Raw genomic sequence first — 27,749 nt, 5'->3', positions numbered from 1 at the left:
ACCCTTAGGCCACAAAGACTTCCTTTACTTAAGAACTACTGAGGAAACACAGAAACACTTGTGAACTTAAGTCACAATATTTCCTTCGCTTAGGAAGGACACGACGCGTGGCAGTCACGGCCGGTCCCCTCCCATACTTCCCCAGAACCCACGGGCAGCACCTGTCAGACGTGGCCTTTGATAAATACCTTTGGCGAACAGCCCACACTTCTGTCTAAGGGATTTCTCTGAGAGGTAATACCCCGAGCCAGGGATGGATGGCGTTTGAGGACAATTCTGCATCGTTCCACACTGCAGTCCGGGGTCCCCGGGGGCTGAGCTTCAAGGGTCCCCATGGTAACCTGCTTGAAAATGCATCCATGGCCCTTTTCTCCTTCCTGTTGGATTTCCTTGCCTTTCCCCAATTTTACTTATTTCTCTCATTTCTTTCCTTTTTTTTCTTTTTTTTTTTTTGGAATTCTCTCCTAAATCGTGCATTCTCAACAGGGATGGTATTGCCTCCAAGGAGGCAAAATCAGTTCTTAGGGAAATGGCTGGGGAAAAAAAAAAAAATCTTGTTCTTTTTATATAGATATACATACAGCACAGAAAGAAACATGCAGTGTATCTGCAGTATGAAAACGTCATGGTGGGGGCAATTATGGAAAAAAAGTGTCTTAAAAAACTGCTCACAGAAGAGATCGTGAAAGTACGACTAAATAATCCTGTGTCGAATAAACCACTTGCACTGGGCTCCTTGGCCCCGGGAGCTTCTGGAAGAACACAGGCGAAGGTCCAATGTTAGCACTCTGCTGAGTACTTGGATGAATCACTTCATGTAATCCATTCAACAACCTGGAAGGCAGGGAGCGTTAGGTCCATTTTTATCAGATTGGAGGTAAAGTGACGTTTTGAAAACTACACAGCAAATCAGCCTAAGACCCAGGGTGAGAACTCCGGACCCCTGGTGGCTGAACTCTCAGCCACACCTTAGGACCATCTTGAGTGTTAACCCCGACGTGGCACAGGGAAATGACTCTATAAATGTCAGTTCATGAAAATAAATCAGGTTTCCGTGAATGGACTAAGTGGTGGTGCTGTCCCACAGGTGACATCATTTTTAAATTTTTTTTTTAAGTTTATTTATCTTGAGAGAGAGTGCAAGCAATGGAGGGGAAGGGAGAGGGAGAGAGAATCCCAAGCAATCTCCTCATCATCAGCATGGAGCCCGACGCGGGGCTCGAACTCCCGAACTGTGAGATCGCGACCTGAGCCGAAACCAAGAGTCGGATGCTTAACCGACCGAGCCACTCAGGTGGCCCAGCCATAGGTGACATTATAAACAACCCAAATGGATTATAACATCAGTTACAAGATGATGGTTTTCAAAGCCCCACCTCAATGTTGAGCTCAACGGAAATCAGAGACTCCTTGACATGACACTTGAGAGGACAGGAGGTGGGGAGGGGTGGGGTGGAGAAAAGGTGCTCTGGGCCCTGGGAATTTCAGCAGAGGAGAAACCCTCCTCGGCAAGAGGCCACCTGGAGCCTGTGTATGGACGCCTGATCAGCCTGCCCCCTGGCTCGACTCTTCTGTTCATTTGATCCAGACCCTAAGCCAGTGCAACCCAGAGGAATTCTGTTGTAGCAAAACTGTTCCATTGGTATACAGCTGTTGGAAGGTCAGGAGCAGAAGCGAATGGGAGCCGGCCTTGGAAGAAGGTCTGACTGAGTTCAAGTCTTCCCTCTGCCAGCAGTGTGACTGGAGGCACGTTTCTAACTGCTCTGGGCCTCAGTTTCCTCTTCTCTACAGTTCCTTCCAGCTCTGAAGGCCTCTGGGGTCTATAACTGGCCAAGTGCCTCTCTCAGTGCCGGGTCCATAAATCCCATACATCGCTGTCAGGTAACTGCAGCTGATCAGTTTCACTGGACTTGCTGATTACGAAGCCCTTCCGGTTTCATTTTCTGGACCGACACCAGCAGGTGGAGAAGCATCCATGACTGACACATGTGGGGTGGGCCAAAGCAAAGGCTGGGATTCTAAGAAAGGGTAGGAGGAGGGAGATAAATAGCGTGATAGTGCTAAGTGATTTTCCATTAGTACAGATGGCCCGGACTGGATGAACGCATTCCCCTAGCAAAGTGTTCCGAGTCACGTTAGGTAATATTTCATCCCATCCCTTCAAAAAGACACCCACAAAGGCAGAAATGGGCTTGAACTGCTAAAGCAAGTTTTTTTTAAAGTTAATTTTTTATTTATTTTGAGAGACAGAGAGCAAGTGGCAGGAGGGGCAGAGAGAGAGAGAGAGGAGACAGAGTCCCAAGCAGGTTCCACATTATCAGCATAGAACCCAATGCGGGGCTCGAACCCATGAACCGTGAGACCATGACCTGAGCCGAAATCAAGAGCCGGACACCCAACCGACTGCGCCACTCAGGTGCCTCTAAAGCAAGCTGGCAAAGAATCTAAGGGCCGATGGCCCAGAAATGCTCTGTCAGGCTGCCCGCTCCTCAGGAAAGCCAGATTTAGCAATTCGTAAGAAAGGACTTGCTGTAAGAGTTATTGTTACTCACACATATAAAGCAGGAATCTCATTAATGTTGCCCAAGGAGGGATATAATAAACTATGAAATGATGCAGGAAACATTGGTTATAATTGATACGCTGGATTTATAGGCCCCCAACTCAACCGTAACACTCTTACAGGGTCCAGGAGATTTTAAAGGTCTCTAGAAGGACGGGAGGATGGAGAAGAGGAGAAGGAGACCCTAGCCCAGGTCTTCAGCATGGAGGGAAGCCCACCATAGGAGGAATCCAAGAACAGCTGATGTACGGGACGCTCTGCGAGCCACACACACCTTTATTCTTCCTCAACTCCGTGCAAGAAGCAATCTTCTTCCTGAATTCCTTCCCAGTTTGTTCTCCCAAGAGAACACTTCAAACAAACTCTTCTACTCCTCCGTGGCAGAATGAAAAGTCCCGCCCAACAAGGCCACAGTGTGGATGGCACCTGATGACACCTGAAAACCCGAGGTGGCCCGAAACCTGGGTACTGACATCACCTTGTCACCTGCAAACCTTGTCCTCATCAGTCTCCCCAAAGGTGACCATCTTAGGGAAGCTGACACCCCTGTAGATGTACAGGCTAGGTTAGTACCTCTGGTTAGTTAATCTAGTTAATCTAGTCAGTTAGTTAATGGGTTCCTGGTATCGGGTAATGCAGCACAGACAGCAGTGAGGCAAATCCGTGCGTGAGCAGATGCTCCAGACAGAAAAGTCCCAACCATGGGCTCCCCTGATCCTTCTACGGCTTTAAGGAAAGGCTACCTCCGGGTGTTACACGACCATAGCTTCCAGAATACTCCCACCCACATCGTCTCAAGGGATTCTCACATCGATCCCATGCGGCGGGTATTTTCAGACTGTGGGACTAGTGAGGTGTCCGAACCACACAGTTAATGCTGTTCTCCTAATGGCGCATCCAATGTGCTTTTTTTTTAAGTTTATGTATTTATTTATTTGCTTTCAGAGAGAGAGAGAGAGAGTGCACAAGTGGGGAAGGGGCAGAGAGACAAGGAGAGAGAGAAAATCCCAAGCAGAACTCCACACCATCCGCGCAGAGCCTGCTGTGGAGCTCGAACTCACGATCCTTGAGATGGCGACCTGAGCCGAAGTCAAGAGTCAGACGCTTACCCGGCTGAGCCACCCTAGTGTCCCCACCCCAGTGCGCTTCTGACAAACCCACACCTGTCTTGGGCCACCCCAAACCAGAACCACATGGCACCATGTCTGCAAGGGGGTCTTAGTCAATCCCCATTCGAAGACCTTTCCCTGGCTTCTCTTCACGTTGCCCCGTTTGAAAGAGATGCGACAAATTTTGTTTTCATTCTGTCAACACTTGAAGACGCAGACAAAATAGAGAGCGCGGGGCCTCTTGATTCTTTGGAAAATACCGCAGAATCCCGGCCGATCTATGAAACTTTTAAACGCCAAGGGAATTATTTTTCATGAACACCAAGTTGAAAGGGGGAGCTTCCTAATCATGAAAGAATAAGAAGGTAGTATTCAAGTTTTTTTTTATTATTACTTTAATATGAAATTTATCGTGAAATTGGTTTCCATACAACACCCAGGGCTCATCCCAACAGGTGCCCTCCTCAATACCCATCACCCACCCCCCATCAACCCTCAGTTTGTTCTCAGTTTTTAAGAGTCTCTTATGGTTTGGCTCCCTCCCTCTCTTTTTTTTTCCTTCCCCTCCCCCATGGTCTTCTGTTAAGTTTCTCAGGATCCACATAAGAGTGAAAACATATGGTATCTGTCTTTCTCTGTATCACTTATTTCACTTAGCAATGTTTATAGCAGCACTTTCAACAACAGCCAAACTATGGAAAGAGCCTCAACGTCCATCAACTGACGAATGGATAAAGAAGTTGTGGTCTGTATACACAATGGAACACTACTTGGCAATGAGAAAGAAGGAAATCTGGCCTTTTGTGGCCACGTGGATGGAACTGGTAGTATTCAAGTTAACTGCATGTAGCTTTTGGTTCTTCAAGCAGGAGAGGAAACTTAGTCCTCAGCTGGATACACAGGAGGACTTTCCTCTTCTCTCCAGCCCCGTAAACCTCCTTTGGAGAAAGCTCCCTTCACCCAACACAGGAGGCTCAACAGAGCGCGGCCTTCGTGCATGACTGGTTCCTCATCTGCATTCTCTCGCTGCATTGCTAGACTACCAAATTTAGTTGCTCAGGTCCCTCTTTCCAGAGGAGAATTATGGCTCATCTGCCTCCAGCGTGGCACCTGAATCAGCATGTGTGGTCTTGAAACGAATGACTTTAGCACGCTACCTTGCACCCCTGCACTGTGTGTGTGTCATTACCCGGGCACAAGCCCCAGGTGGAGAGAAACTTGAGGCACGTTCTTTACAGCATCCAGGAATCTAAGAGAGCCTGTCCAGCTTGGCCAACGGTTTTCAGGCCTGGCTTCATCTGGAATCACCTAAGGACCATGCCTGGATCCCCAGAGACCAACGGTATCAATTTCTGGGGTGGGGCCTGGTTCTGTATCCATGTATGTGCTCTGTGCTGTTTGTGAAAGTTCAGTGTTTTTTAGAAAAAAAAATTTTTTTTTAAGTTTTTATTTCCTTATTTTGAGAGAGACAGAGACAGCGCGAGTGGTGGAGAGGGGCAGAGGGAGAGAGGGAGAGAGAATCCCAAGCAGGCTCCGCACGGCCAGCACAGAGCCGGATGCGGGGCTCGAACCCATGAACCGTGAGATCATGACCTGAGCCAAAATCAGGAGTTGGACGCTTAACTGACTGAGCCACCCAAGGGCCCTTTAAAAAAAAAAAAAAAAAAAGTATTTTTAACTTTTTATTTTTTTAATTTAACTTAAAAAGTTAAGAGGAGTATAATACCCACATATACTCTCTTCACCGTGATTTTCCATCTGTTAACATTTTTGCCTCACGTGCCTTTCTCTCTCTTCCTATCTGTGTGTACTTTGTACACGTAAGTATGCTTGCATATAGCCTGTATGTGTGCTGAACGTTTGAACATACGTTGAGATATTGTGACACTTCACCACTAAAGACTGCACCATGCAGCTTGTGTAAAAAAAAAAAAAATAGAATATTCACCTACATAGCCACGATGCAATTACCACACTCAAGAAATTAAATTTTGACATAGTGATGTTATCTAATATGGAGCCCATGTTCAAATTTTCTTAACTGTCCCTATAACATAGCCTTTATTATTATTTATTTTTCCCATCTGGGGTCCAATGAAGAATCATGAATTTCATTTGCGTTTCTTCCAGCTTTACTGCAATGTAATTGGCATGTAACATCAGTAAGTTTAAGACGTACCACGTGATTTGCGATACATATATTTTAGGAAATGATTACCACAGAAGGTTCATAAACACATCTAACACGTCACGTTGTTACCTCTGTGTGTTTATGTGCGCGTGTGATGAGAACTTCTGAGATCTACTCTCTCAGCGACTTTCAAATATACAATACAGTATTAACTATAGCCACCATGCTGTCCCGTAGGTCCCCAGAACTCACTCATCTTACAAACAGAAGTCTGTACCTTTTGATTATCTTCACCCATTTCCCCCCTACTCCTGGCTCTGGCGACCATCAATGCGATCTGTTTCTAAGTTCAGTTTTTTTAAGATTCCACATATAAGTATTTGCCTTTCTCTGCCTGACTTAGTTGGACGCTTAACTGATTGAGCCACCCAAGGGCCCTTTAAAAAAAAAAAAGTATTTTTAACTTTTTATTTTTTTAATTTAACTTAAAAAGTTAAGAGGAGTATAATACCCACATATACTCTCTTCACCGTGAAGGGCCCTCAAGGCTCATCCATGTTGTTGCAAATGGTATGGTCTCCTTTTTTATGGCTGAACAGTATTCCATTGTGCATACTTAACCACATTTTCTTTATCCATTCACCCACCCATTGGACGCGAAGACTGTTCCCTTGTCTTGACTGTTATAAATAATACTGCAATGTCCATAGAGGTTCACATTCTTTATTTTTTTTGTAATATTTATTTTTGAGAGAGAGAGAAAGACAGAGTGTGAGCCGGGGAGCGGGGGGCAGAGAGAGAGGGAGACACAGAATCCGAAGCAGGCTCCAGGTTCCGAGCCGTCAGCCCAGAGCCCAACGCGGGGCTCGAACTCCCGGACCACGAGATCGTGACCTGGGCCGAAGTCGGATGCTCAACCGACCGAGCCACCCAGGCACCCCTCAGCTCCTTTAACCGAGACAGGTCTCTTTGTTTTTACATCAGGGACCTTTGGAAGAGTCCGTGCCAGACAAATTGCAAGACTTCGCACAATGTGAATTTGTTTATTATTTCTTCACGATTGGACTCCAGTCTTTTTAGGCCCCACGGCAGGTATGTTGTTCATTTCCACTGTATTATTCGGGAGGAGGGTAGAGTCCGTTTGATTCACAAATTGATGACCGGTTCGAGAAAAGTCTGCCAGGTTTTTCTTAAGGTACCTTCTCGCCTAGGTGGGTCACACGCATGTCACAGTTTGAAAAGCCTTGTGCCTCAGTGTGTAGTCTGCAGACCAGCCACACTGCCTTCCCCTAGGAACTTTTTTTTTTTTTTAAAGGAAGCCCTATGCCCAGTGTGGTGCTCGAACTCACGGACACGGAGACCAAGAGTCATATGCTCTACCGACTAAGCTGGCCAAGCGCCCCTTCCTTGGGGACTTTTCAGAAACACAGCCGTACAAGGCGCCTCTCCCAGGAAGGCAGAGTTTCAGTCTCTCCCTGTTACCTGTCTTCCGCATCATCTTCCGTTGGGGACAACAGTGACACGGTGCAGACAGCCCTGTGACCCAGGCGGGACACCCCTGCGGGATCCCCGTTCTGCCGCTCAGGTCGCTCCAAGAGTCTGAGCAAATCATGCAGGTTCTCAGAACCTGTTTCCACCTGTAAAGGGGAGACCCGTAGTCTCCCTTCCAGTGCTGAGGCCACCTGACGTGAGCCTGGCTCCTGGACAGTGAGACATCGGGCACCTGCGGTCACAGGCCCGCCCAGCACACGGCCTCACGGGGGCCCAGAGACCTGACACTGAGGGCTGTTGCGGTCAACCCCTTCCTCGACGTCTTCATTCGACTCCAGTGGTTGGTATCATAAAAAAGTAGCATAAAAAAAGGAAAGGCAGAAGGAAGGCAAGGCATTCAGAAAACCACAAGAAAATAACATGAGGTTATTAGAGAGGGGAGAGGGGTGAGGGGCGTGGATCCTATGAGGGGGGCCAGGGGAAGGCAGATTGAACCGACTGAGAGCAGGAGCAAAAAAGGAAACAATGTTTACTGAGTATCTGCAGTGCATTGGAGGAGGTCACCAAGAGGACGTGACCGCCGGGTGACCCGCGAGCTGGACCTCACCGCCTCCCTCGACCTTGGAATGTGCGCACTGTCCACGGTTCCCACAGTGGGAGCTGAGCCAAAGACGCAGCCTGGAGAGTAAGGTGTTGCTCAGACGGCTGTACTGCGTATGGGACTGAATCCCATTAAGGACTCTCTGAAAACCTTTAAGATTCTGGAGGGCGGGCGGGGAGATCTGCTCAGCTTCCAGCACCCACGACAAGCCTCGCAGATAAGTTCCCTTGCTTATTAAACCTGCCGTCCTATGGATCTGGAGTGGCCCGCCTCTCTCTTTGGTCTCTCCCTGCCCTCTGCACACGGGGCCAGTCTCAGATTTAACCCCGGGAACGCCCAAGGTTGCAAACCAGCACAGCGTCATGTTTAGGTGTTATATATCATCACCTCAACTGAATGTCAACCCTGGGAGGTTCGCATGATTCTCTCTGGATCAGAAACAAAGAAACTACAATCCAGGAAAGTGAGCAAACTGCCCCAGGTCCCACAGCTAGGAAATGGCAGAGTTGCATTACACCCAGGTCTGACTCCATGGGGGCGCCTGGGTGGCTCCGTGGGTTAAGCGTCCAACTTCGGCTCAGGTCCCGATCTCACAGTTCATGAGTTCGAGCCCCGCGTCGGGCTCTGTGCCGACAGCTCGGAGCCTGGAGCCTGCTTCGGATTCTGTGTCTCCCTCTCGCTCTGCCCCATCCCGACTCATGCTCTGTCTCTCTCTGTCTTAAAAATAAATTTGAAAAAATTAAAAAAAAAAAAAAAAACTAAAAAAAACCCAGGTCTGACTCCAAAGACCAGGCTCTCACAACCCAAGAAAGGATGACCCAATGATAGCACGCCTCATGCCTTTCAGGATGGCTATGATCAAAACAAAACAAAACAAAAAAAACAGAGAAACAAATGCTGGTGAGGATGAGGAGAAACTTCAGGCCTAGCACACTGTTGGTGGAAATATAAACTGGTGCCACCACTGTGGAAAACAATACGGAGGTCCCGCAAAAACGAAAAACAGTACGACCCTACGACCCAGCCATCCCACCTCCGAATCGTTATCCAGAAGAATTGAAATTAGGGTCTCAGAGGGGTATTAGCACTTCCATATTTACTGAAATACTATTCACAACAGCCAAGACGTAGAAAGGAACTAAATGTCCATCGACAGATGAATGGATAAAGAACCCGGACAATAAATTCCATATTAAATTTGACAATAAATTTGACAATAAATGTCATACTAAAAAAAAAAAAAAGCACATGGAATCCTGATCGGCTTTTAAAAAGAGGGATCTTTAGTCAACATGCTAATAAGTCCACCAACCGGGCTTTTCCTTTCCAGAGCAGCTGCTGGGTCCTCGGGCCCCACCTCTCATGATGTCCCGGGGCTCAGCCCACCTCAGGGTTAAGGTTAGGTTTAGGGTTGAGGTTAGGGCTGGGGAATGCAAACAGGGGGTATTTCTTGTGACCATTTGCCCTCGCTCTGTCAACGGGTGAGCGAGTGATCATACCCGGCTGGCTGCAGGGGGGTGGTGAGGGCAGCAGGAAGCGAGTGCAGTGTCAATCCAGCAAGATGAAGACAGCATCTCTATACTGTCAGGCTAGGAAGGGGGAGTCCCCGGAAGGTGCCAGAACAAACAGTGGTGTGTGCTTTTTTTTTTTTTAAGGCTTATTCATTTTTCAGAGACAGAGTGCGAGAGGGGGAGGGGCGGAGAGAGAGGAAGACACAGAATCGGAAACAGGCTCCAGGGTCCGAGCTGTCGGCACAGAGCCCAACGCGGGGCTTGAACCCACGGACCGCGACATCATGACCTGAGCTGAAGTCGGACGCTTAACCGACTGAGCCACCCGGGCGCCCCGGTATGTGCTTTTAGGGAGACCTTATTCATAATCAACCAATGAATCCTGAGGGCCTGACGTTGGGCTAATTTCACTCAGATGACAGCAGAGTGTCGTCATCCCCAACGTGCAGGTCGTGTGAAGTCACAGAGACTTCAGTCAGTCCGGACGGGAGCTCCAAGTCCAGCACTTTCTCTGCAACAGCAGAATCCTTTTCAGGCTCGGGATGCAGAGAAGGGACGGGCCACACTGGGGTCAAAGCCTGGTCTCCCACCCTTTCCCCCTCCTCCCCTCAGTCCATTTTAAGACTTTTGCGAGCTATTCTTATCACTAATGCCTATAATGTTGACTGTGCCTATGTTTTGTGGTGACAATGGTGGTGACAGCAGGAAAGCCGTACAGAGCACAGTTTGGGTTCACCCGAGAGTATTCTTCCGCTCACCCGTATACTAAATGCTCACCGAGTAACCACCACAGACCCCGCAGCCCGCGGGAAACTGAGAACGAAGCCAGAGAACGCCACGGCCCAACTCTCGAGTAGCTCTCAGTTCAACGGCAGAGACGAGCAGGCAGATCAACACAATGCAATGTGCAAAATCCCAAAGCTGGGGGCACTGCAGAGGAGGGCAATTCTAGCTCGACGTGGGGTGGGGACGGTCGGGTCAGCCGAAAGCTTCCTGGAGGAAACGACACCAGAGCTGGGCCAAGGGTGAAAGTGAGTAGCCAGGAGAAAACAAGGATGGTCATTTAAGGCAAAGGGAGAAGACTGGGGGTGAGGGTCTTTGGCTTCCGCATCTGCTGTATCGTCTCTATTTAGGACAGAAGGGAGGGAAGTGCATCTCACAGAACTGGTTCATTTAAAATATAAAGAAAAGCTTGTGCTAGCGTGTGAACCCGTGGTCAGCCCAATTTCCTGGCCCCCCTCATGCCATTAGCTACAGCCCAGAACAGGATAATGGATGCTTCGGAGCACGAATTTCAGTGCCTTGCAAAACCCTGAATCATCAATGAAAAGTTCAATTTGTCCGCTTGACTGCCCTTCCTTCTGAGCTGGAGGAGGGGCGTACGATGCACCCACTAACTAGGTATGTGATTCCCGGTCCATCAGAACCTGCATTCCCACCAGCACCTTAGCCCCCCTCCACGTTTTCCTGCCACTGTGCTTCCTGGGTTCTGACTAGCCCATTTTGATTCCAAATTCCATTTCTAGCCATTGCCAGCCGGGAGCCAGCAAGTGAGGGCAGAGGCGTTCCTAAGAGCCCTGTGTTACCAATGGGGTGAGGGGCACCCAGGGATGCCTAGTGAAACACCCAGAGCCCCCAAATTGTTGGCAGAGGGTCAGAACTGGGATCCAGGCTCCCAAAACAGGAGTTGATTCACTGCATTCGGATGTGAGCACCCAGAGCAGTAGCTGTGTGATCCTGGACAAGTGGTCCCATTGAAGTATTCTTACTCTCATCTAAAAAGCGTAGATAGTAATTCCCACCTCATAAGATCCTGGAGAGAGTTCAATGAAATAAATGATCTGCATGTCTGAAAGCATCTGGTTGGGCATTCACCTCTTCCTCATCCCACACTCTCAGATTTTCCTGGCCCTCTCGGGGAAACTGAGGCTACAGGCTTTGGCAGTCTCAAACCTGCTTCCGCGTGATGGAATAATTTGAAAGAAGGATAAAATCGAGACTCTGTCAGTAACAGGCCTTAGCTATGCCTCCTCCAGGCTGAACAAGGCAGCGCAGGGGTGCTAGCTGAGAATGGTGGGAGGAGAAGAAAGAAAGAGGTACCCCACAAGCTGCCGTGGGACCCCAGGGTTGGAAGTCAGCCAATAAATGGTGAGCGCCACTTACATGCAAAAGGCAGGTCGAGTCTGGGTAGGTATGTTTGTGTGCATTCAAATCATTGTAGTGCCTTTCTTCGTTATCACATTCCGGTATTAATTTAACTAATTAGCCAATTTAACTGAACCCCCTTCGGTTCAGTTTAACTAAATACAGTGCTAGAAACAGAAATGAATGTATTTTCAATCGCTTTTTACCACCTGAAGAAAGCAAGTAGAAGATTCTGGTAACCCTTCTCTCCAGCCACTAACACCTGCAAATTCATGCAGAAGTGGATGCTGGAGTCTGGACCATCCAAAATCCATGTTCCTGGCCGGATGCCCCCCCTCCCTTCTGCCAGCTCCTCCTGGCCGGATGCCCCCCTCCCTCCTGCCAGTTTCAGGGAGGCATCCTCTCCAGGCTTCTGCAACCTCTCCAAAGAAACCTGTTGCCAAGTCTGAGGTCCTGTGCAGACGCCCCCACCTGGTGGCCAAATCTGGAAAAGCAATTCAACCAAGGATGATTGGCAGGCAGCAACTCCAAGGCTCCCTGAACTCCCTGGGACCACATCCGTCATGGGTCAAATGCAGGAGGACACAGAGGAATATCCACCACTGAAGGCACAGGAGGGGCCAAACTTATGACCAATTCTCCGCGAAAATGCTGGTAACGCACAGCTTCCCAAGAAGCAGCCATCAGAATGACTAAGCCACAGACAGGAGGCAAGGGGTAACTGGAAATGCCCTGCCAGCCTGGGGTGTGCGGACAGTTCTGATTTCCTCTCTTGGGTGGAAAGTCACCATTTACATCCTCTCTCTCTCTCCCCAAGTATAAGATTTTCTGTCCCAAGTGTCAGGTGCAGAAGGGAGTTGCATTTTCCTTCTCCGGCAACGCATTTTCATCCTGACTAGCAAGGAAGCTCTTTCTAGGGGAAGGGTGCCTCGGGTCGAACCTCCAGCCCAGGCCCCTTCCCATGGCCCGCACCCCTGTCCAGCCAAGGCCAGGCCAGGGGCAGCAGCTGAGGTGGAGGGAATATCAGGGCCAAATCATGCAGGTATTCAGCCAAAATAAATTGCGGCCCTCATCTTTTGGCACTGTTAAGCCCCAGCTCTCCAGGTTTGATCCTGAGATATTCTCATTCTCTCGTACTCTCGCTCTGGTGTTCATTAACTCCCGTAAAAATAACCCAAAGACACGCATTTTGACCAGTCCCAGCTCCCAGTTAGAGCAACACCAGGTTCTACACCAGGATGGAGCCCTAGGAAGGGCAGCACAAGCAAGCAACTGATACCCGCGCTCATGCACACGCACGCACACGCGCGCGCGCACACACACACACACACACACACACACACCCAACTATGGGCAGTGTTCCACTCCCATCCCCAACTCCAAGATGCATCATCTAAACTCCGTAGCGATCCCAGGAGAAGGGACCCACCCCAAGCAGAAACAGAGCATGGGGAGGATCCGCTTTATGCTGTTCAACCTCCACGTTAATTGGAAAAACCACATCATTCTTTTAAGCTTCGATACCAACATCCGGAGAAGGTGCCATAAATGCGCACCCGCGCGCCCACAGACATGCCAATCCAATCTCCAAATTAGCTGGGTAATCACGCTTGCATCTTTCAAGCCCTGGTGTCCAACACCCAGAGAGTGGCTCACAGACACACGGACACGCACAGCGGAGAAACACTGAGGAGAGACCGGTGTTCCCCCTCGGCAGACGGGCGCCCCTGGGCTTCGAAGCCCCGGAGCCCTCTCGGGTCCGGCCCCCGCCCCCGGGCCCAACATGCGCCGCCGAGCGGCTGGGTACTCACACGAGCGCGTGGTAGAGCAGCGCCCAGCCCCGCGGTCTCTCGAGGGCGTCGTAGATCAAAGTTTGGATGCGTCGGTACTTGGCGTTGTTCCTCTTGACCGGGCGGCTCAGGGGGGTCTTGGCCAGGAGCCCGATGCCCTGCGGGGTCCTCCGCAGCCCCTCGTCGCGGCCGCCGCCCTCCAGCAGCAGGGTCCCGTCTTTGTCGGCTCCGGCCCCGAGCGCCAAGGTGACTTGCTCCACGTCGCCGGGCGCCAGCCCCACTTTCCGCTCCTCGTCGCCGGCCGCCGCCGCGTCCCCTCCGGCCGGGTTAGCGGCCCCGCCGCCGCCGCCCCCGTCGCCGCCGCCGCCAGCCGCCCCCGCCGCCCTGCGCGCCTTGAGCCCCATCTGCCTCGCCCCCGCCGGCCGCTTCGCCCTCTCCGCTGCTGCTCCGGGAAGAAGGGGCGCTCGGGGTGCGTGGATGAGGCGGCGGCGGCGGCTGCAAGCCCGGGAACTCCAATGCCATGATCCGCGCGCCGCTCCCCACCCACCCCCCCCCTCCAAAAGCAAGCAACGGCGGGCCCCCCGGGGGGCTGGGGAGGCCGGGCAGCGGGAAGGGGGTCACATCCCGCGCGGGTCAGCCGCGGGACCCCGAGGGGCGCGGGCCGGGCACTGCGGGCAGCGGGCGAGGGCGCGCGAGGCTGGCGCGGAGGCGCTAGGGCGCGCGGCGGCGGGAGCCTGGCACCGGCGCTCCGGGGCGGCGGCGGCGGCGGCGGCACCCGGGCCGGCGAGCCCGAGACAGCATCGCAGTTTATTTACAAGCCCGGTGCCAACCGCCCGCCCGCCCGCCAGCCACACGCGCCGCCGCCGCCTCCGCCCTCCCCCGCGCTCCCCCCGCCGCGCCCCTCCCCGCCCGCTCCAGCCTCAGCCCCGCAGCCGCCGCCGCGAGCCAGCGCGCCGCGGGCCGAGCGCACGCCGCGCCCCCCCCCCTCGCCGGGGTGGGGCCCCATTGTCCCGCCCCGTCGCGGCGGGAGGCCCCCGCGGGGCCCCGCCTCCCCCTCCCGCCGCCCCCCACCCCTGCGCGTCCTGCGGGCCCTGCGGGCCCGTCTGCGCTGCGGTCGCCCGCGCGGGGCTGCCCGCGCTCCCCGGGGCGTTGGGGCTTTCCCCGGGGCGGGGCGCGGGGGCCAAGAGGGGAAGGGGAGGCGGGCCCGGGGTGCCGGGCGTGGGGCGGGGGGATTCGTCGGTCGGCCTGCGGCATCGGCAGCTTTACGTTTTCCTTTCGCCTCCCAGTCCTGCCGCTTGGCTTTGGAAGTAACATCCAAGTTGCCGGATTGGCCGAGGCCCAGCGCGGCGCGAGCCCACCGACCCTGGGCGGCGCCCTGTTTGGTTTCTGGTTCATGGTGGCTAGTGCTGCCCTCACCTCCCTTGGCCCTTGGCCCTTGGCCCTTGACCGCTCGGTGGAGCAGAGGGTTGAAGAGCGAGAACTCGTGGAATTGGCTTGGCTCCTAACGTGGGCTCCAACAAGGCATTCCCTCTCTTGCCCGAGTCTCTGTTCATTCATTCAGTTACTAAACCCCAAGGGAGGGAGCTTCAGCTAAGAGGGGCCATGCTCTCCCACCGGGACACAGCAGATCCCTGCGCTCCAAGAGTGCATTCTAGAAAGGTGGAAGACAGTACCAGAAAACAAACATAGTGTGATTTCCAGCAGCGGCCAGTGCTATGAGGAAACAAATTAGCCTGCTGTGCTAGAAGTGGGACGCTTCCTTACATTGGCTGGTCCTGGAAGGCCTCATTGTGAGGTGACATTTTGAGGTGAGCCCCAACCGGCAATCAGGGGCAACTAAGGAAATGTCAGGAAGAGCCTTCCAGGCAGCAAAACCCCAAGTGCCTAGGTGTGGCTGGAGCTCAGTGAGTGCAGGGGAGAGCAGAGGGAGGTGAGGCCACTGTTGGGCGGGGACTAGATCTTCTAAGTCACTGGCAGAGGACAGTGAGGGTCCAGCACTTTGAACATCACTCCCTGCTCCCTCCCTCCCACAGGGCCACCGCTTTCATTCCTGCTGCCCCCTGGTACCTGGTGCCTCCTTGCCTTCCCACTCTCTCCAGGCTCCCTGGCTGGCTTGGACAGGGTGGGGAGGGGAGGAGCGGAGAGCAAGGCCAAGTCAAGGAGCTATCCCTAGTGCATAAGAGAAGAGCCATCCGAAGGCCTGCAAAGGACTGCCAGCTCTGGATTGCCTGAGAGAGTTTGCCAAGGAGAAAAAGAGAGAGAAGGGGAGGAGCCAGGAGGAGAGGGGATGGGGGAGGGGACAGGTAGGGAGAGAAAAGATGGGTAGGGGACAGGGAGGGGATGGGGAGGAGGTGGGGGAGGGTGGAGAGGGGAGGGGGTGAGCAGGGGGTGGGAGGGAGAGGGGTGGAGGTGGGGAAGGGGTGGGGAAAGGAGAGGGGAGGAGGTGAGCAGGGGAGAGGGGAGGGGAGAGGGAAGGGGTAGGCAGAAGAGAGGGGAGGGGTGGAGAGGGGTGGGGAGGGGAGAGGAAATGTGGGTGCGGGCATTAGCAAAGAAGGTAGAGGATCTGTATGAATGAATGCCAGAGGGGAGAACCTTAGAAATCTCGGAACCAATAAGGGTAGCTTTAAGAAAGGAGTTAAACTGTACACAGGCTGAAATCATTCAACAGTGTTGTATTGGCACAAACAAATAAACCGCTTAATGCCACAGAAGAGTTTGCCCAGAAAGTGACTCTCATATGGAAACCTAATGGAAAATAAGAGCCACAACCCGACTGAGAACGATCATCCGTGGGTCACTGGGCTGCGGGACGGACTTGGCACAGACCGGGTGGACTGGCTGATGGAAATGTGACCGCGCACAGTGGGACCCCCACACACGTTTAGGAAGAGACTGATGCTCAGCAAGGAGCCGGGGGCTGGTCAGGAACCAGTCAGTGGAAACTCTGGAAGGAGGAAAAGTTCAGAGAAAGGGAGGAGCCTAAGAGAGAGGCGCTCCAAAGGGAAGCTCAGCCCCCCGTGCTCATCCCCGACCAACCAGTGCCTGCACCAGCTTCCCATCCCAGTGCAATCCCGATGCCTAGGGAACAGTTCTGTCCGCATGCGGGAGCACCTGCCTTCTCTAAAGTTGCCCTCAACCCCGTCCTGTTTTGTTACCTTTATCACTGCCCAAAACGATCCTGTTTGCATTTTGTTTACTTGGTCACTATTATCTCACCAGATAAGAGTCCTACCCTTGAAGCCTAGAAGGATGTCTGGTGTGCTGTAGGCTCATGAACCAGTGATGAATACTGAATGCGGAAGGTAAAGCCCCAGAACAATGCCTGGCTCACAAGCGTTTGCTGTGTGTTTGTGTATGAGATTTTGGGTTTTGCCTTTTACTGATGTGAAAGTCTTTATTCTTAGAGTCTTAGTATTCACCATGACTTAAGGAACATGGTGACAAAAACACTGTGACAGAACTTAAAACACAAAGACTCTCCAGATAAGCACAAAAGGAGACTAGTCAAGGACCCCGTAGAAAGAAGACGTCGTTACGGTGCAATTAGTCGAAAGTTCAGATTTTCGGAATCACAATTTGGATCCTTGGGCCCGTGAAGACACTTCTATTTTGACGAGAGCCCCAGACTGTCAAATATTAATGTTTTAAGATCAAGTGCAGGGGCTGTGTTCGTGCCTCCCATAAAGCATGAGGTCAAGTCAATATCAAATTCATAACCCTGATCCACTTAAATCCGGTGATAGGGAAACTGCCATGTAGTTTGGAAATTGATTTGCTCAATGGTTTTATAATCCAGTGCGGTGTTGTTCAGGTAGGAGGTTTGGAAATGTCACGAAAAACAGGATGCACTCACAGTGTCGTCTGGGGGACTATGTAATCTCAACAGCCTCTAGCACGGATTCCAGCTAACCAAAATCAAATGACTATATTCCATTGAAAGGAATCTTCTTTGAGGCTTAAAGTCCCTGAGAGCCCCAGGTACCAACTGGGTGTGGCTACCAGGACAGAGCTCAGGAACACAGAATCCAGAAAGGCAGGCTGGGGGCCACGGTACAAACAAGGCATTCCGCTGGTGGTTTTGCGTCCCAGTTCTGCACGACCTCAGTGTGTGACCTTGAAAACCCGACCAATTCCTAGTCTTCAGATTTGCCAACTGATACCCCTCCCCTATGCCTTTGATTTGGTTTTGTTTTCGCTTTTCCTGGCCTTCATCTTGTGCATTAGGGCCAATGAACTCCTCTCCTGCGGACAGGGAGGCTTCTTGGGAACGTGTAAGGAGAGAGAAGTCAAAAGACCTTCTCCGAGCCTCGGTTCCTCCCCCTGTATGTCCTGCTTCCCAGGGCTGTCAGTCTCGAGTGACCAGATGGACAGAAACATGCTTACGGAGACATGACATTCCAGTGACTATTTCTGTAATCAAATGAGCAGGACGGAATCTCAGGTTCACGGGCACAAGCTAACGGGGGCCCTGCCTACCCTGTCACCCGGTTTCCTAAACACACGAAATGACTGTTTTAGAACATTTTTGTTTAAGCTTATTTATTTTCAAAGGGAGAGGAGGGACAGAGAGGGAGGGAGAGAGAGAATCTCGAGCAAGCTCCGTACTGTCAGCACAGAGCCCCAAGCGGGGCTCGATCCCATGAACCGAGAGCATCACTTGAGCCCAAACCGAGAGTCAGATCCTTAACTGACTGAGCCACCCAGGCGCCCGTTTTAGACCACGTTTAAATTTACTTCTATTATTTGTTGCACAGGAAATGCCTAGTCGTTGTAGAGAAAGTATGAAATACCAAGCAGCAAAAAGGCAGCAAGCATGATTTGTCGTCTGGTTGCCCAGAGGTACCCTCTGTTAATATTCTGGGGGCGGCCATTGCCAACACTACTGCACTTTGCCTGACCCGCAAACAGAGGGGACCAACGCTCAGCCTCCAGGATGGCACCTTCTCCGATGGTTCAGCCAGCCACCTGGTGGCAGATTGATTGCATTGGACCTTCCAGTCGTGGTTGGGGGAAGATGTGTCTCCGGTAGAACAGACACATCTCCTGGATACAAAGTCGTCTTTCCTGCCCATCGTGCTTCTGCCGGTTTCACCATCCGTGGGCTTAAGGATGCCTCACTATCATAGGATTCCATACAACTGCTGCTAACCGAGTAACAGTGTCCCCAAAATGCTTGCTCTGCACCTGGTTATAAATCTACCTCTGGGAGGAGCCAGTGAGACAGGTCTTTGCATCTCCTAAGGAGACAGACACCCGTTGCCTTTTCGGAGGAGACCAGGCAAACTCCCCAATTTTGGGTCTTGTCACAGTCCAGGCCAAAGGCTTCCCTCTGTGTATTCTTTACTCTTGAAAACTCGACCACAGCAAACCGTCAAAGGTGCTGTCCTCTTTCCGCACTCCATGTTTTTGCTTTGTTTCCCTTTTCCTGGATGTCATATCACTCTACATCAGGGCGCATGAACTCTCGGTCCCTTGCAGGGGAGGAAGCTTTCTGGGAATGAATCAGGAGAAAGGCCAAAGGCACCCAGAAGATGAGGGCAGCTTACGGTATGGAATGTAGACGCTGATTCGAATTCTAGCCCTGACTCTGTGACTTTGCGCTTTGTGGCCTTGGGCAAGTTGTTGGACTCCTACCCAGCCTGTCTCCTTATCTGTAAAGTGGGATAATTTCCCAACCTCCCTACCTCGGACTCCATTTTGAGCTAGACCGAGAGCCCGTGGTGTACCGGGCACATTTACTAAATTACTCGAAGGAGTCTGGACATAGGACTGTGGAAGGCAGCTCAAGCCAGGCGGGATGGCGAACGAATGAGCTCCAAGCCAAATGGCGCTCACCTTCACTCCAGATGGCAATAATTAAAGGACTTCGCTTAGATTGTTCTCAGCTGGAGAAAGAGTTTCTTTTCCCTGCCTTGTATTTGCAGGTCTTACATTCACCTTTACATTTATTTTGGGCGCTGCTTAATATCATTTCTTTTCTTCTCCTTTTAAATATACAGGTATCCCCAGCTTTGCGAAAGTTTACGTTATGCCGCTTGACTTTTACGAAAGACCTACCTGTGTTTACTAACTGAAAGAAATCTTAAAAGGCTTTCGCTTTTACGAAATCGGCAACAGCAACCACAACAAAAAGGCAGAAAGTGACAGCTTTCGAGGTATGCTCTGCCGTGAGCCATTTCAGAGACAGCACTCCCCCCCAGCGGGGAAGATAGTGCCACCCAGCTCCTTCACCGGGAACTGCATTCAGCATCACGCCTTCCAACTGCCGGGGCGCTGAACTGTATCTGGGAACATCTGTGGTTCATCTCCATTTATTTTGTGCATCCGTTAGCAAAATGTGTCCTAAGGTATCAGAGAAGCCGAAGAGAGGTTTTCTTCAGGGTCTGGAAACGCTATTAAAAAAAAAAAATTCTATATTAATTGCTTCTTTGCTTTATGCCATTTGGGCTTAGGAAAGGTTTGGTAGGAAAGGTCTCCTTGCAGGTAGCGGGGGAAACCTGTATTGGGTTAAGATATTCACTTCATCCATTAATGAATTCATTCATTAATCCTTCCAGTGGGCATTTACTGATTTCCTGTTTCATGAATGGCTCTCTGTGGGTAACGGGAGGGAAAAGAAAAAGAAAATTGAGTATCTAATTCCATATTTAGTTGAGAAGATGAGATCAACAATGCAAATCAATTTTACTCATTTCTGTATCATCATCACATCTTGATGACCTGACTCATGGTACATGTTTATCCATCATCATCGTTACTTACATTAATTGAGTGCTTACTGTGTGCCTGACACTGGGCTAAGCTGTATACGGATGATCTCATCTATCCTAGCAGCAAAGTTATGAGGTAGGAATCACGGTTATTGTCCTCTGTGTTAACCATGATGAAATGACACTCGGAGGGCTTAAGTACCTTGCTCAAGGTCACGTGGCTAAGAGCTGATGGCCCCAGGGTTGGGGCCAAGGTCATCTGGAGTCTGTGCTTTTAGCTACTGAGATGTACTGTCTGAGAATGCTGTTCCTGGCGGAAGGCTCAGCATATGCAAAGGCTGGAAGTCAAGACAATGCATGGAATTTCCAGGGCAAGATGTCTGGAAGTGTGAATGGAGCAGGGGCCCCGTGGGGCAGGCTTGCCTACATGCCAGGCTTATGAATTTGGGGACCTTGAGGTGCTTTAAGGATGGAGTGATGTGTCCCAGGTGGTTTTAGAAAGGGCTTTCTGATGATTCCGTAGAGGACAGATTGAGAGTGGGAGAAACGAATCCCATGAAAACAGCTGCGGGACTACTGTGGTGCCCAGCTGAGATGCTGAGGTCCGGAAGGAAAGTGCTGGCAGATCCCTGAGACGAGGGAAGGATGAGGGATTTAGGAAAGAGAGTCCGCACGAATTGGTATCTGGAAAAAAGCAGGGTCGTGGGTCACTCGGCATTTTAGAGGTGGAAACAAATTCACCCAGTGTCCCAGCCTCTCTGTGCTCTGACTGTGGGTTCCCTAAGCTGAGCATCTAGCCTCTGGCTCCAGTAATTGGCTCCCTGGGCAGTCTGTTCCTTTCTCTCTACCAAATTAAGCTCCTTCTCTCCGGGTCTTGATTGTTAAAACACCCTGTTTGCCCATGCCATTTACATATTCCGATTACCCACTGCCATTTCCCTGCTAATGAGCCCATGTACCTGCTTTCAAGAGCGTCTGGCCGGGAGCCTGCTTGCACAGGAGGGCTGGATACTGTGGGCAAAGACTCTATTCACAGTGTCTTCAGACAAGGAGTGTCAGGGCCATTTTCTCACCTCCTTCCAGTCCTGATGGACCAGACCTTTGTGCCTCATTACCCGCCCCCACAGACATCACGATGCTCCGTTTACCTTAGCGACAAGAAGAAAAGCTCCATGCCAACTGGAGACGCGCTCCGTGTTCTTACCGCAATCATCAAAGGCCCATTGTACCCTTAGCCAATCGCATGCACAGAGCCTATTAAGTCCAAGGTCTTCCTAATTTCCATCACTGAATTCTTTGCAGAGGGGAAGCTGATGCCTGGGTGCTAAGTAACTGGGCAGAGGATTATGGGTAGCTGCACAATGATGCTGAATAGGGAAAGCCTATTTTGAGATAGCCTGCTTTGGGCAAGAATCATGGCTCTGAAAAATGCTTGGTGTTTGACCCTGGACAGTTTAAATAACCAAGTCTCAGCCTCACCTGTAAAAATAGGAATAATAATTACCTCGAAGGGATGTTTCCAGAGTAGGGGAGTTCACATTTATAAACCTTTGGCACTTAGAGGCACTTAATACATACTAACTGACATACTGTGAATATGAACATGTTCATTATAATAATAATAATTAATATGATATCCAAATTAGGAGAGAAGTTTGGGGTGTCAAGTCCGGTGCTGTTCTGTCTTTGGTGACGCATTTTATTTCACAGCCCAGCCCATGTAATACGATCGACGTAGAAATAACCGAAACAGTGCTATCCTGATGCGATGATACCCTGTGATATTTGCTATTCCGCATTTTATGAAACACTGATGTCACAGCCTGTATGACCTTGCCAGCACTGCCATCACAAAACGCCACAGGCTGGGGGACTTAAGCAGCACAAAATTACGTTCTCACCACCCTGGACGTTGGAAGTCCAAGACCAAGAGCCACGCAGGGCTGGTTTCTTCCGTGGCCGCTCTCCTTGGCTTGCGTCTCGCCCGGCTTCACGTGGTTCTTTCCTGTGTGTGTACACCCTGGCGTCTATTCGTCCAACTGTCCTCTTCAGGGACAGCAGTCAGATTGGATGAGGGCCACCCTAGCCGCCTCCGTTAACCTATGCACCTGTTTAAAAGCCCTGTCTCCAAAGACAGTCATGTCTTGAAGCACTGGAGGTTAGAGAGTCAACCAACGAACTTGGTGGGCAGGGCAGGGCGGGGGGGGGGGGAGACGACACAATTCGGCGTAACATGAACCCACTCCAAGGACTTCACATTCCACTAAGGGATCGTGACCCCGGCCTATAAAATGTTAATCAGTTCCAATCTGTAGCCGCATTCTTTGGTCTCTGCTTGAAGATCTCCAGCCAGTTGCCTTCCCAGGAATCCCACGGCTGTGTAACCGGCACCCCAACCACCTGCCGAGCGCCTGCTCTGTGGCGGGCCCCGTGCCAAGCACCTTTCCTTTTCCACCTCATTCAGTTCCCACCACCGTCCAATGATGTAGGTTCCGCACAAATGCACCTTTAAGAATGTCTGTGCGTTGGGGCGCCTGGGGCAGCTCAGTGGGTTAAGCGTCGACTCCGGCTCAGGTCATGATCTCGCGGTCTGTGAGTTCGAGCCCCGCGTCGGGCTCTGTGCTGACAGCTCGGGGCCTGGAGCCTGCTTCGGATCCTGTGTCTCCCTCTCTCTCTGCCCCTCCCCACTCACGCTCTGTCTCTCTCTCTCTCTCTCTCTCTCTCAAAAATAAACATTTAAAAAAATTTTAATGAAAAAAAGAGAATGTATGCGGGTTGTCCGAATATTAACTGTAGGGATATATGTGGAATCTATGTAAATCAAAGAGCAGTGGTTGAGCAAAAACTCAGACCTAGATTTTTCTTTAATGCCCAGAAGGTGGTGTCCCTATTATTGGAAAGGTCTTCATGATGAGACAAAATTTTCCTCAGGGAATGTGAAACTCACAAAAGACACTATCATTCCGGTGTTTCAGAGGAAGGCAGTGATAACACAGGGTTAAACGTCGGAGGATCTAGGTTTCAGTCCCGACACTGGCACACTGGCTAAGTGGCCTCGGGGAAGGCATGTCGGATCTCTCAGACTCAGTTTCCCCTTCAGGAAAATGGAGATGTCATTCTGTATCCGCCCCAGGCACGGTTCTGCAAACTTAAGAGCTCTATTTTCCTCATCCGGTGGTGGTGAGGTTTGAAACTCACTCTAACCCAGAAGGCTTAATGTTGCATTACAGGTAGATTTGGGGGCTACGTTATTCTTGCCATCTGACCTGTCATTAATCTCTTTGAACCTGATTTTCCATTTCTATTATCTCTGTATGACATACATATTAAGTATTATGGCCATAATAATAACTTCCTCAGGAGGTCACAGAAAGATGAGCTCATGTAATATCTGCACAACATCACGTTAGGTAGAATTTCATCATTTTGACTTTTCCTTTGATGCTACAAATAGATGAAGGCAAAGACGCAAAGAACATCTCAGCCTTCTTCCTCAAAGGCAGAGCAGCCTAGTGTATTGACTTACGGCTCCCTTTGAAGTGGGTGCTCGTTTGTAAATTTTCTGAAACCGCCTCACGCGGACTTCATGGGTGGAAGTTCCAGCCAGCGTTTGACTCGGCAGGTGGCATAAAGCCGTGGGGCTTCTGTGAAGTGTAGTGCACAGCACCTGACACCAGGGGGAGCAATTCCTAAATGGTAGCAGCCAGCAGGACCGGGACCAGGTGAGGAGGAAGAGGAAGAAAAATGGAATTAAGAGGAGGAGGAGACTTTGGGCCCCCACCTCTGGGGAAACCGTGCTCCCCCAGCCTGTTCCCCATCTCCTCGGCTTCATCGAGGCCGCACTTGGACGCAGCCCTGCTCTAGGAAGAAGTTCCAGGTTCTGTGATTCTGTGATTCCCACCCTAGTCTCAGGCTTCCCCGTGGGTGACACCCCAACTTCATCTTTGGTTGTTGGCCATGAGGTGTTTTTTCTGCTAGTTATTTCTGACAAACTTAAAAATAGAGCAACACATTAAAGTAATTTATGAAGGGTCGCCTGAGTGACTCAGTTAGTCCAACGTCCGACCCTTGATTTGGGCTCAGGTCATGATCTCATGATTTGTGGGTTCGAGCCCTGCATCGGGCTCTGTGCTGACAGTTCGAGCCCGCTTGGGATTCTCTCTCTCTCTCTCTCTCTCTCTCTCTCGCTGCCCCACCCCTGCTCATACTCTCTTTGCCTCAAATAAATGAACTTAAAAAAATGAATTCATTAAATATTATATACCATGTATCCGTTGCAAGTGCCTTATTACAACTGTTGCCTTCTTCTAACTTCAAATATTTCTCAGAGTTCTTCCAGGAAAACCCCCTCTCGTGGCCATGAGTATCGTGGCATTCTGCATCCGCCCCGGGCACAGTTCTGCAGACTTAAGAGCTAGACGTCCCCCTACTTAAGAAACGTGTTCCTAGGGGCGCCTGGGTGGCGCAGTCGGTTAAGCGTCCGACTTCAGCCAGGTCATGATCTCGCGGTCCGTGAGTTCGAGCCCCGCGTCGGGCTCTGGGCTGACAGCTCGGAGCCTGGAGCCTGCTTCTGATTCTGTGTCTCCCTCTCTCTCTGCCCCTCCCCCGTTCATGCTCTGTCTCTCTCTGTCCCAAAAATAAATAAACGTTGAAAAAAAAAAAAAAAAGAAAGAACCGTGTTCCTCAACTGACTTTCAGCGGCCAGCACCCATTTGCCAGTGCAGGTGAGCGTGTAAAATATCTCCACGAAAGCCCGGCCAGTATTAGAAGATTATGTCACGAAAGCAAGCATCAGAGCGAGCTCATTTCCAAACTTAACCTTCGGCTGGCCAACCCTACTTTCTTTCACTTCTGGAAAGGGGGTCGGGGGCAGTGGTCACAACTGATCTCTACACTTAAAACCCGCTTGCTCCTGTATGTTTACACAGTGCCTCTGTGTCCACGTGGTTTTTGCAAGTCTTCGCACAACTCGACATGCTTACCACTGCTCAGCAGATATCCATCCCCCACAGCCATGGGAACACCGTACTTCCCACTAATGTTGGGCTGGTTCCTGTCACCTGCTTTGGCTAGTGGAATATGGGTGGAAGTAACAATGTACCATTTCCCAGGTGAGGCCTTAAGAAGCATCACGTGGTTGTGCTTCTTTGGGAGCCCTGGCCCCCACTCTGACAAGAACGTACTCCAGACAGCCGCTGCCCCCTCCGGCCTGGGCCCCCAGAATGAGACGGAGGGGAGCAGAGCCCTCCCACTGCCTCTGCCTCCTGACCTGTGATGGATGAATAAATGCTTAGGATTGAAAGCTATTGAAATTTCTGTGGTTTTCTATATCAGGAAACTTAGAAATCAGCAAAAGAGATTCTTTAGAGCCCTTTTGGTAGAGCACTGAAAGCCCCCTGGGGATCTTCTGACCTATAGATATCTGCACCTTTGGCTGACGATCTACAGAGGATGCTACTTTACCACTCCTTAGGGACAAAAGTTAACTCAGAGAAAACTGATAGCAATGCAAATGGGTTTTGTGCTGGAGAGACACAATGGATTTGTGCGCTATAGAAAAGATAACCCCAAACCTTATGTTTTATGGTCTTTTGAATGGTAACCTGCTGTGCATCTTTTAGAGAATTCATTGCAGCGTTCCTGACGGTCTGTATATCCCTCTGTTCTTGAAAATCTCCTCTGAGCTGGTCTCAACATCAATCACTCTCATTACTTAATGAGTTGTGTGAAAAAAAAATCTTTGACATATATTCATCTTATGTGCATGAGAGTTAGGTCCGTAACATTACAATGAACCTCAGCAGTTGTTACAAAGCATTAGCTGACTGACACTCCAGGGTTCTAATACAGTTTCGGTCATCAATTCATTGAGCAACTTGGAGAAGCTAAGTAGCCTATCCAAGCCTCAGTATCTTCATCTGTAAAGTGAGGGTTTGGGACAGATAGTTTTTTTTATTCAGGCCAAAAGCTGGTCCTCCCAAGGTCTTGGGGGTGGGTAAGGGAAGGAGAATGCCATAAATCCATTTTACAGTCAGAGATGCTGAGAGTCAGAGCCGTTTAAGTATGACCTCAAGGTCCCAGGACACCTCTGGCCTCCCATGGAGTCCACCATCTGTTAGACCACACCAAAGGAACCACCAGCTGCACAGATAAAAAGCTTTCATGAGCCGATGTTAAACTCTTGCTTAGAGAAAAGAACAGTGTGTAAAGTCTTGCAGACCGAACCTGAATCTTGGCTTCAAGATTCACACACCCTGTTTGGCAGCTGCTTAACTTCGGGCCAAGTGCTAACCATCGCTGAGCCTCGGTTTTCCAATATGTGGCGTGGGGATACAAATGTGTCCTCTATACTGTGGCTATAAAATGACAAAAGAGACGTATGGGGCCCAGTGTAGTGCCCGGCACATAGGAGCAGCTCTACAAAATGCCAACTTGCCTTCCACGCCTTCCAGCAGGGCCAGAAGAATACTGCCTTGGGGCCAAAGCAGCCCAAGGTTCAGCTCCTGGCTCTGCCACTTTCTTGCTGTGACCTTAGGCGGGTTCAATCGTCCTGTGCCTTCATTCTTCTGTGTATGAGGTAGATATGCTGGTGACACTGCTTGGTGCTACCCTGAAGACCACAGGTGTTCTGAGCACAGAGGGCTAACCCAGGTGCTAGAAGCATTGTTCTTTGTCGCGAGCTGACGGCAAAAACACACAGACAGAGTGAAGGTCAAGGACAGCACCAACAAAGATCTTTGTATGGGATTTTGAACAGAACCTGCCTTGAAAGCAAAATCAACATCACCAGGGATTCAGGGATCCCGGGACTATAGATTTGGAGGGGGGAGGGGGGTCCTATAATCAGCTGAAAGGAACAGAACTACGCCAAAGAGCTCCTGCTCAATCAAGAAATTGTGTAAACCCTAATTCCAAAAAATGTTAATGGGAAGGATTACGTATTTATATGCCGTTCTGAAAGATTTATGCCCGTCTTAATGGCTGGAGATGTCCTTCAAATTTTCCATCTGCCTTGGACTAGGCCTAATGTGATAACAAACAGGAAATCGACTGGGCTAAAGGACATGCAGTTTTGTTTTGAACCATAAACTACTTAAGGCTGCTGACATTGCATATTAATTAGCTGATCCTTTCCTTTCCAAATTAAGGCTCAGTTTTGTATTACTTGAGCGGGCATACAACTTGGCCCTGTGGCTTTGGATGCAAGGAGGTCTCATTCACTAAATATTTTTGGAGCACGTAAGAGTTTCCAGGATCTTCTAGGTTTGGCAAGGAACGAGGTAAGACCTAACCTAAACCGTGGAACATCTCTCACCATCTAGGAAGATGATGGAAAAGGATAAGACAAGAGAAAAAAATGACTGCAGCCAATCGTGCCAGAAACATCTAGGCTTTTCCAGAGCTTCGCTGTGGTTTTGATCTCGCCGTCCCTGGGAATCGTGTGAGACTCACATTTTCCTCTTTGCTTTGGCCGGAAGAAGGCTGAGGACCGATTCTTCCTGGTCCTCTATTTCTGTGCCTACGTTTAAAAACTCATTCATTCGTTTCATAAATATTTACTCAGCAACTCCTCTAGGCCGTGTCCTCTGTTAGGCGCCAAGAAACGCTGTAAACAGAAGAGGCAACGATTGTGCACTCAGAAAGCTTCCCTTCGGGCATGGAGACCAACGATAGACATGACAAACGGGTGATTGTGAG

General features: G+C 50.5%; 1 protein-coding gene and 2 long non-coding RNA genes across 3 annotated transcripts in view; 1 reads left to right on the top strand and 2 right to left on the bottom strand.

The window, feature by feature from the left end:
- Positions 1-13,760, bottom strand: part of KCNQ3 (potassium voltage-gated channel subfamily Q member 3) — a 314,443-nt gene extending 300,683 nt beyond the window's left edge. Inside the window, exon 1 of the mRNA XM_027063888.2 lies at positions 13,363-13,760. Coding sequence (XP_026919689.1) covers positions 13,363-13,745 — 383 coding nt within the window. The 5' untranslated portion in view covers positions 13,746-13,760. The remainder of the gene's footprint in view (positions 1-13,362) is intronic.
- Positions 13,761-16,562: 2,802 nt separating this feature from the next.
- Positions 16,563-19,783, top strand: LOC113600560 (uncharacterized). Its single transcript, XR_003421557.2, has 3 exons — positions 16,563-16,643; positions 18,793-18,888; positions 19,341-19,783. It is a non-coding gene; the product is annotated as an uncharacterized LOC113600560 (long non-coding RNA).
- Positions 18,431-21,350, bottom strand: LOC113600561 (uncharacterized). Its single transcript, XR_003421558.2, has 3 exons — positions 21,011-21,350; positions 20,504-20,735; positions 18,431-19,733 (listed from the first exon to the last, which is right to left on the bottom strand). It is a non-coding gene; the product is annotated as an uncharacterized LOC113600561 (long non-coding RNA).
- Positions 21,351-27,749: the final 6,399 nt, after the last annotated feature.

Source organism: Acinonyx jubatus, chromosome F2 (genome assembly GCF_027475565.1).
Source record: "Acinonyx jubatus isolate Ajub_Pintada_27869175 chromosome F2, VMU_Ajub_asm_v1.0, whole genome shotgun sequence".
In the NCBI taxonomy this organism is placed as follows: domain Eukaryota; kingdom Metazoa; phylum Chordata; class Mammalia; order Carnivora; family Felidae; genus Acinonyx; species Acinonyx jubatus.
Note: the sequence above shows the minus strand (reverse complement) of the source record. Positions and strands in the feature narration are given on the sequence as shown.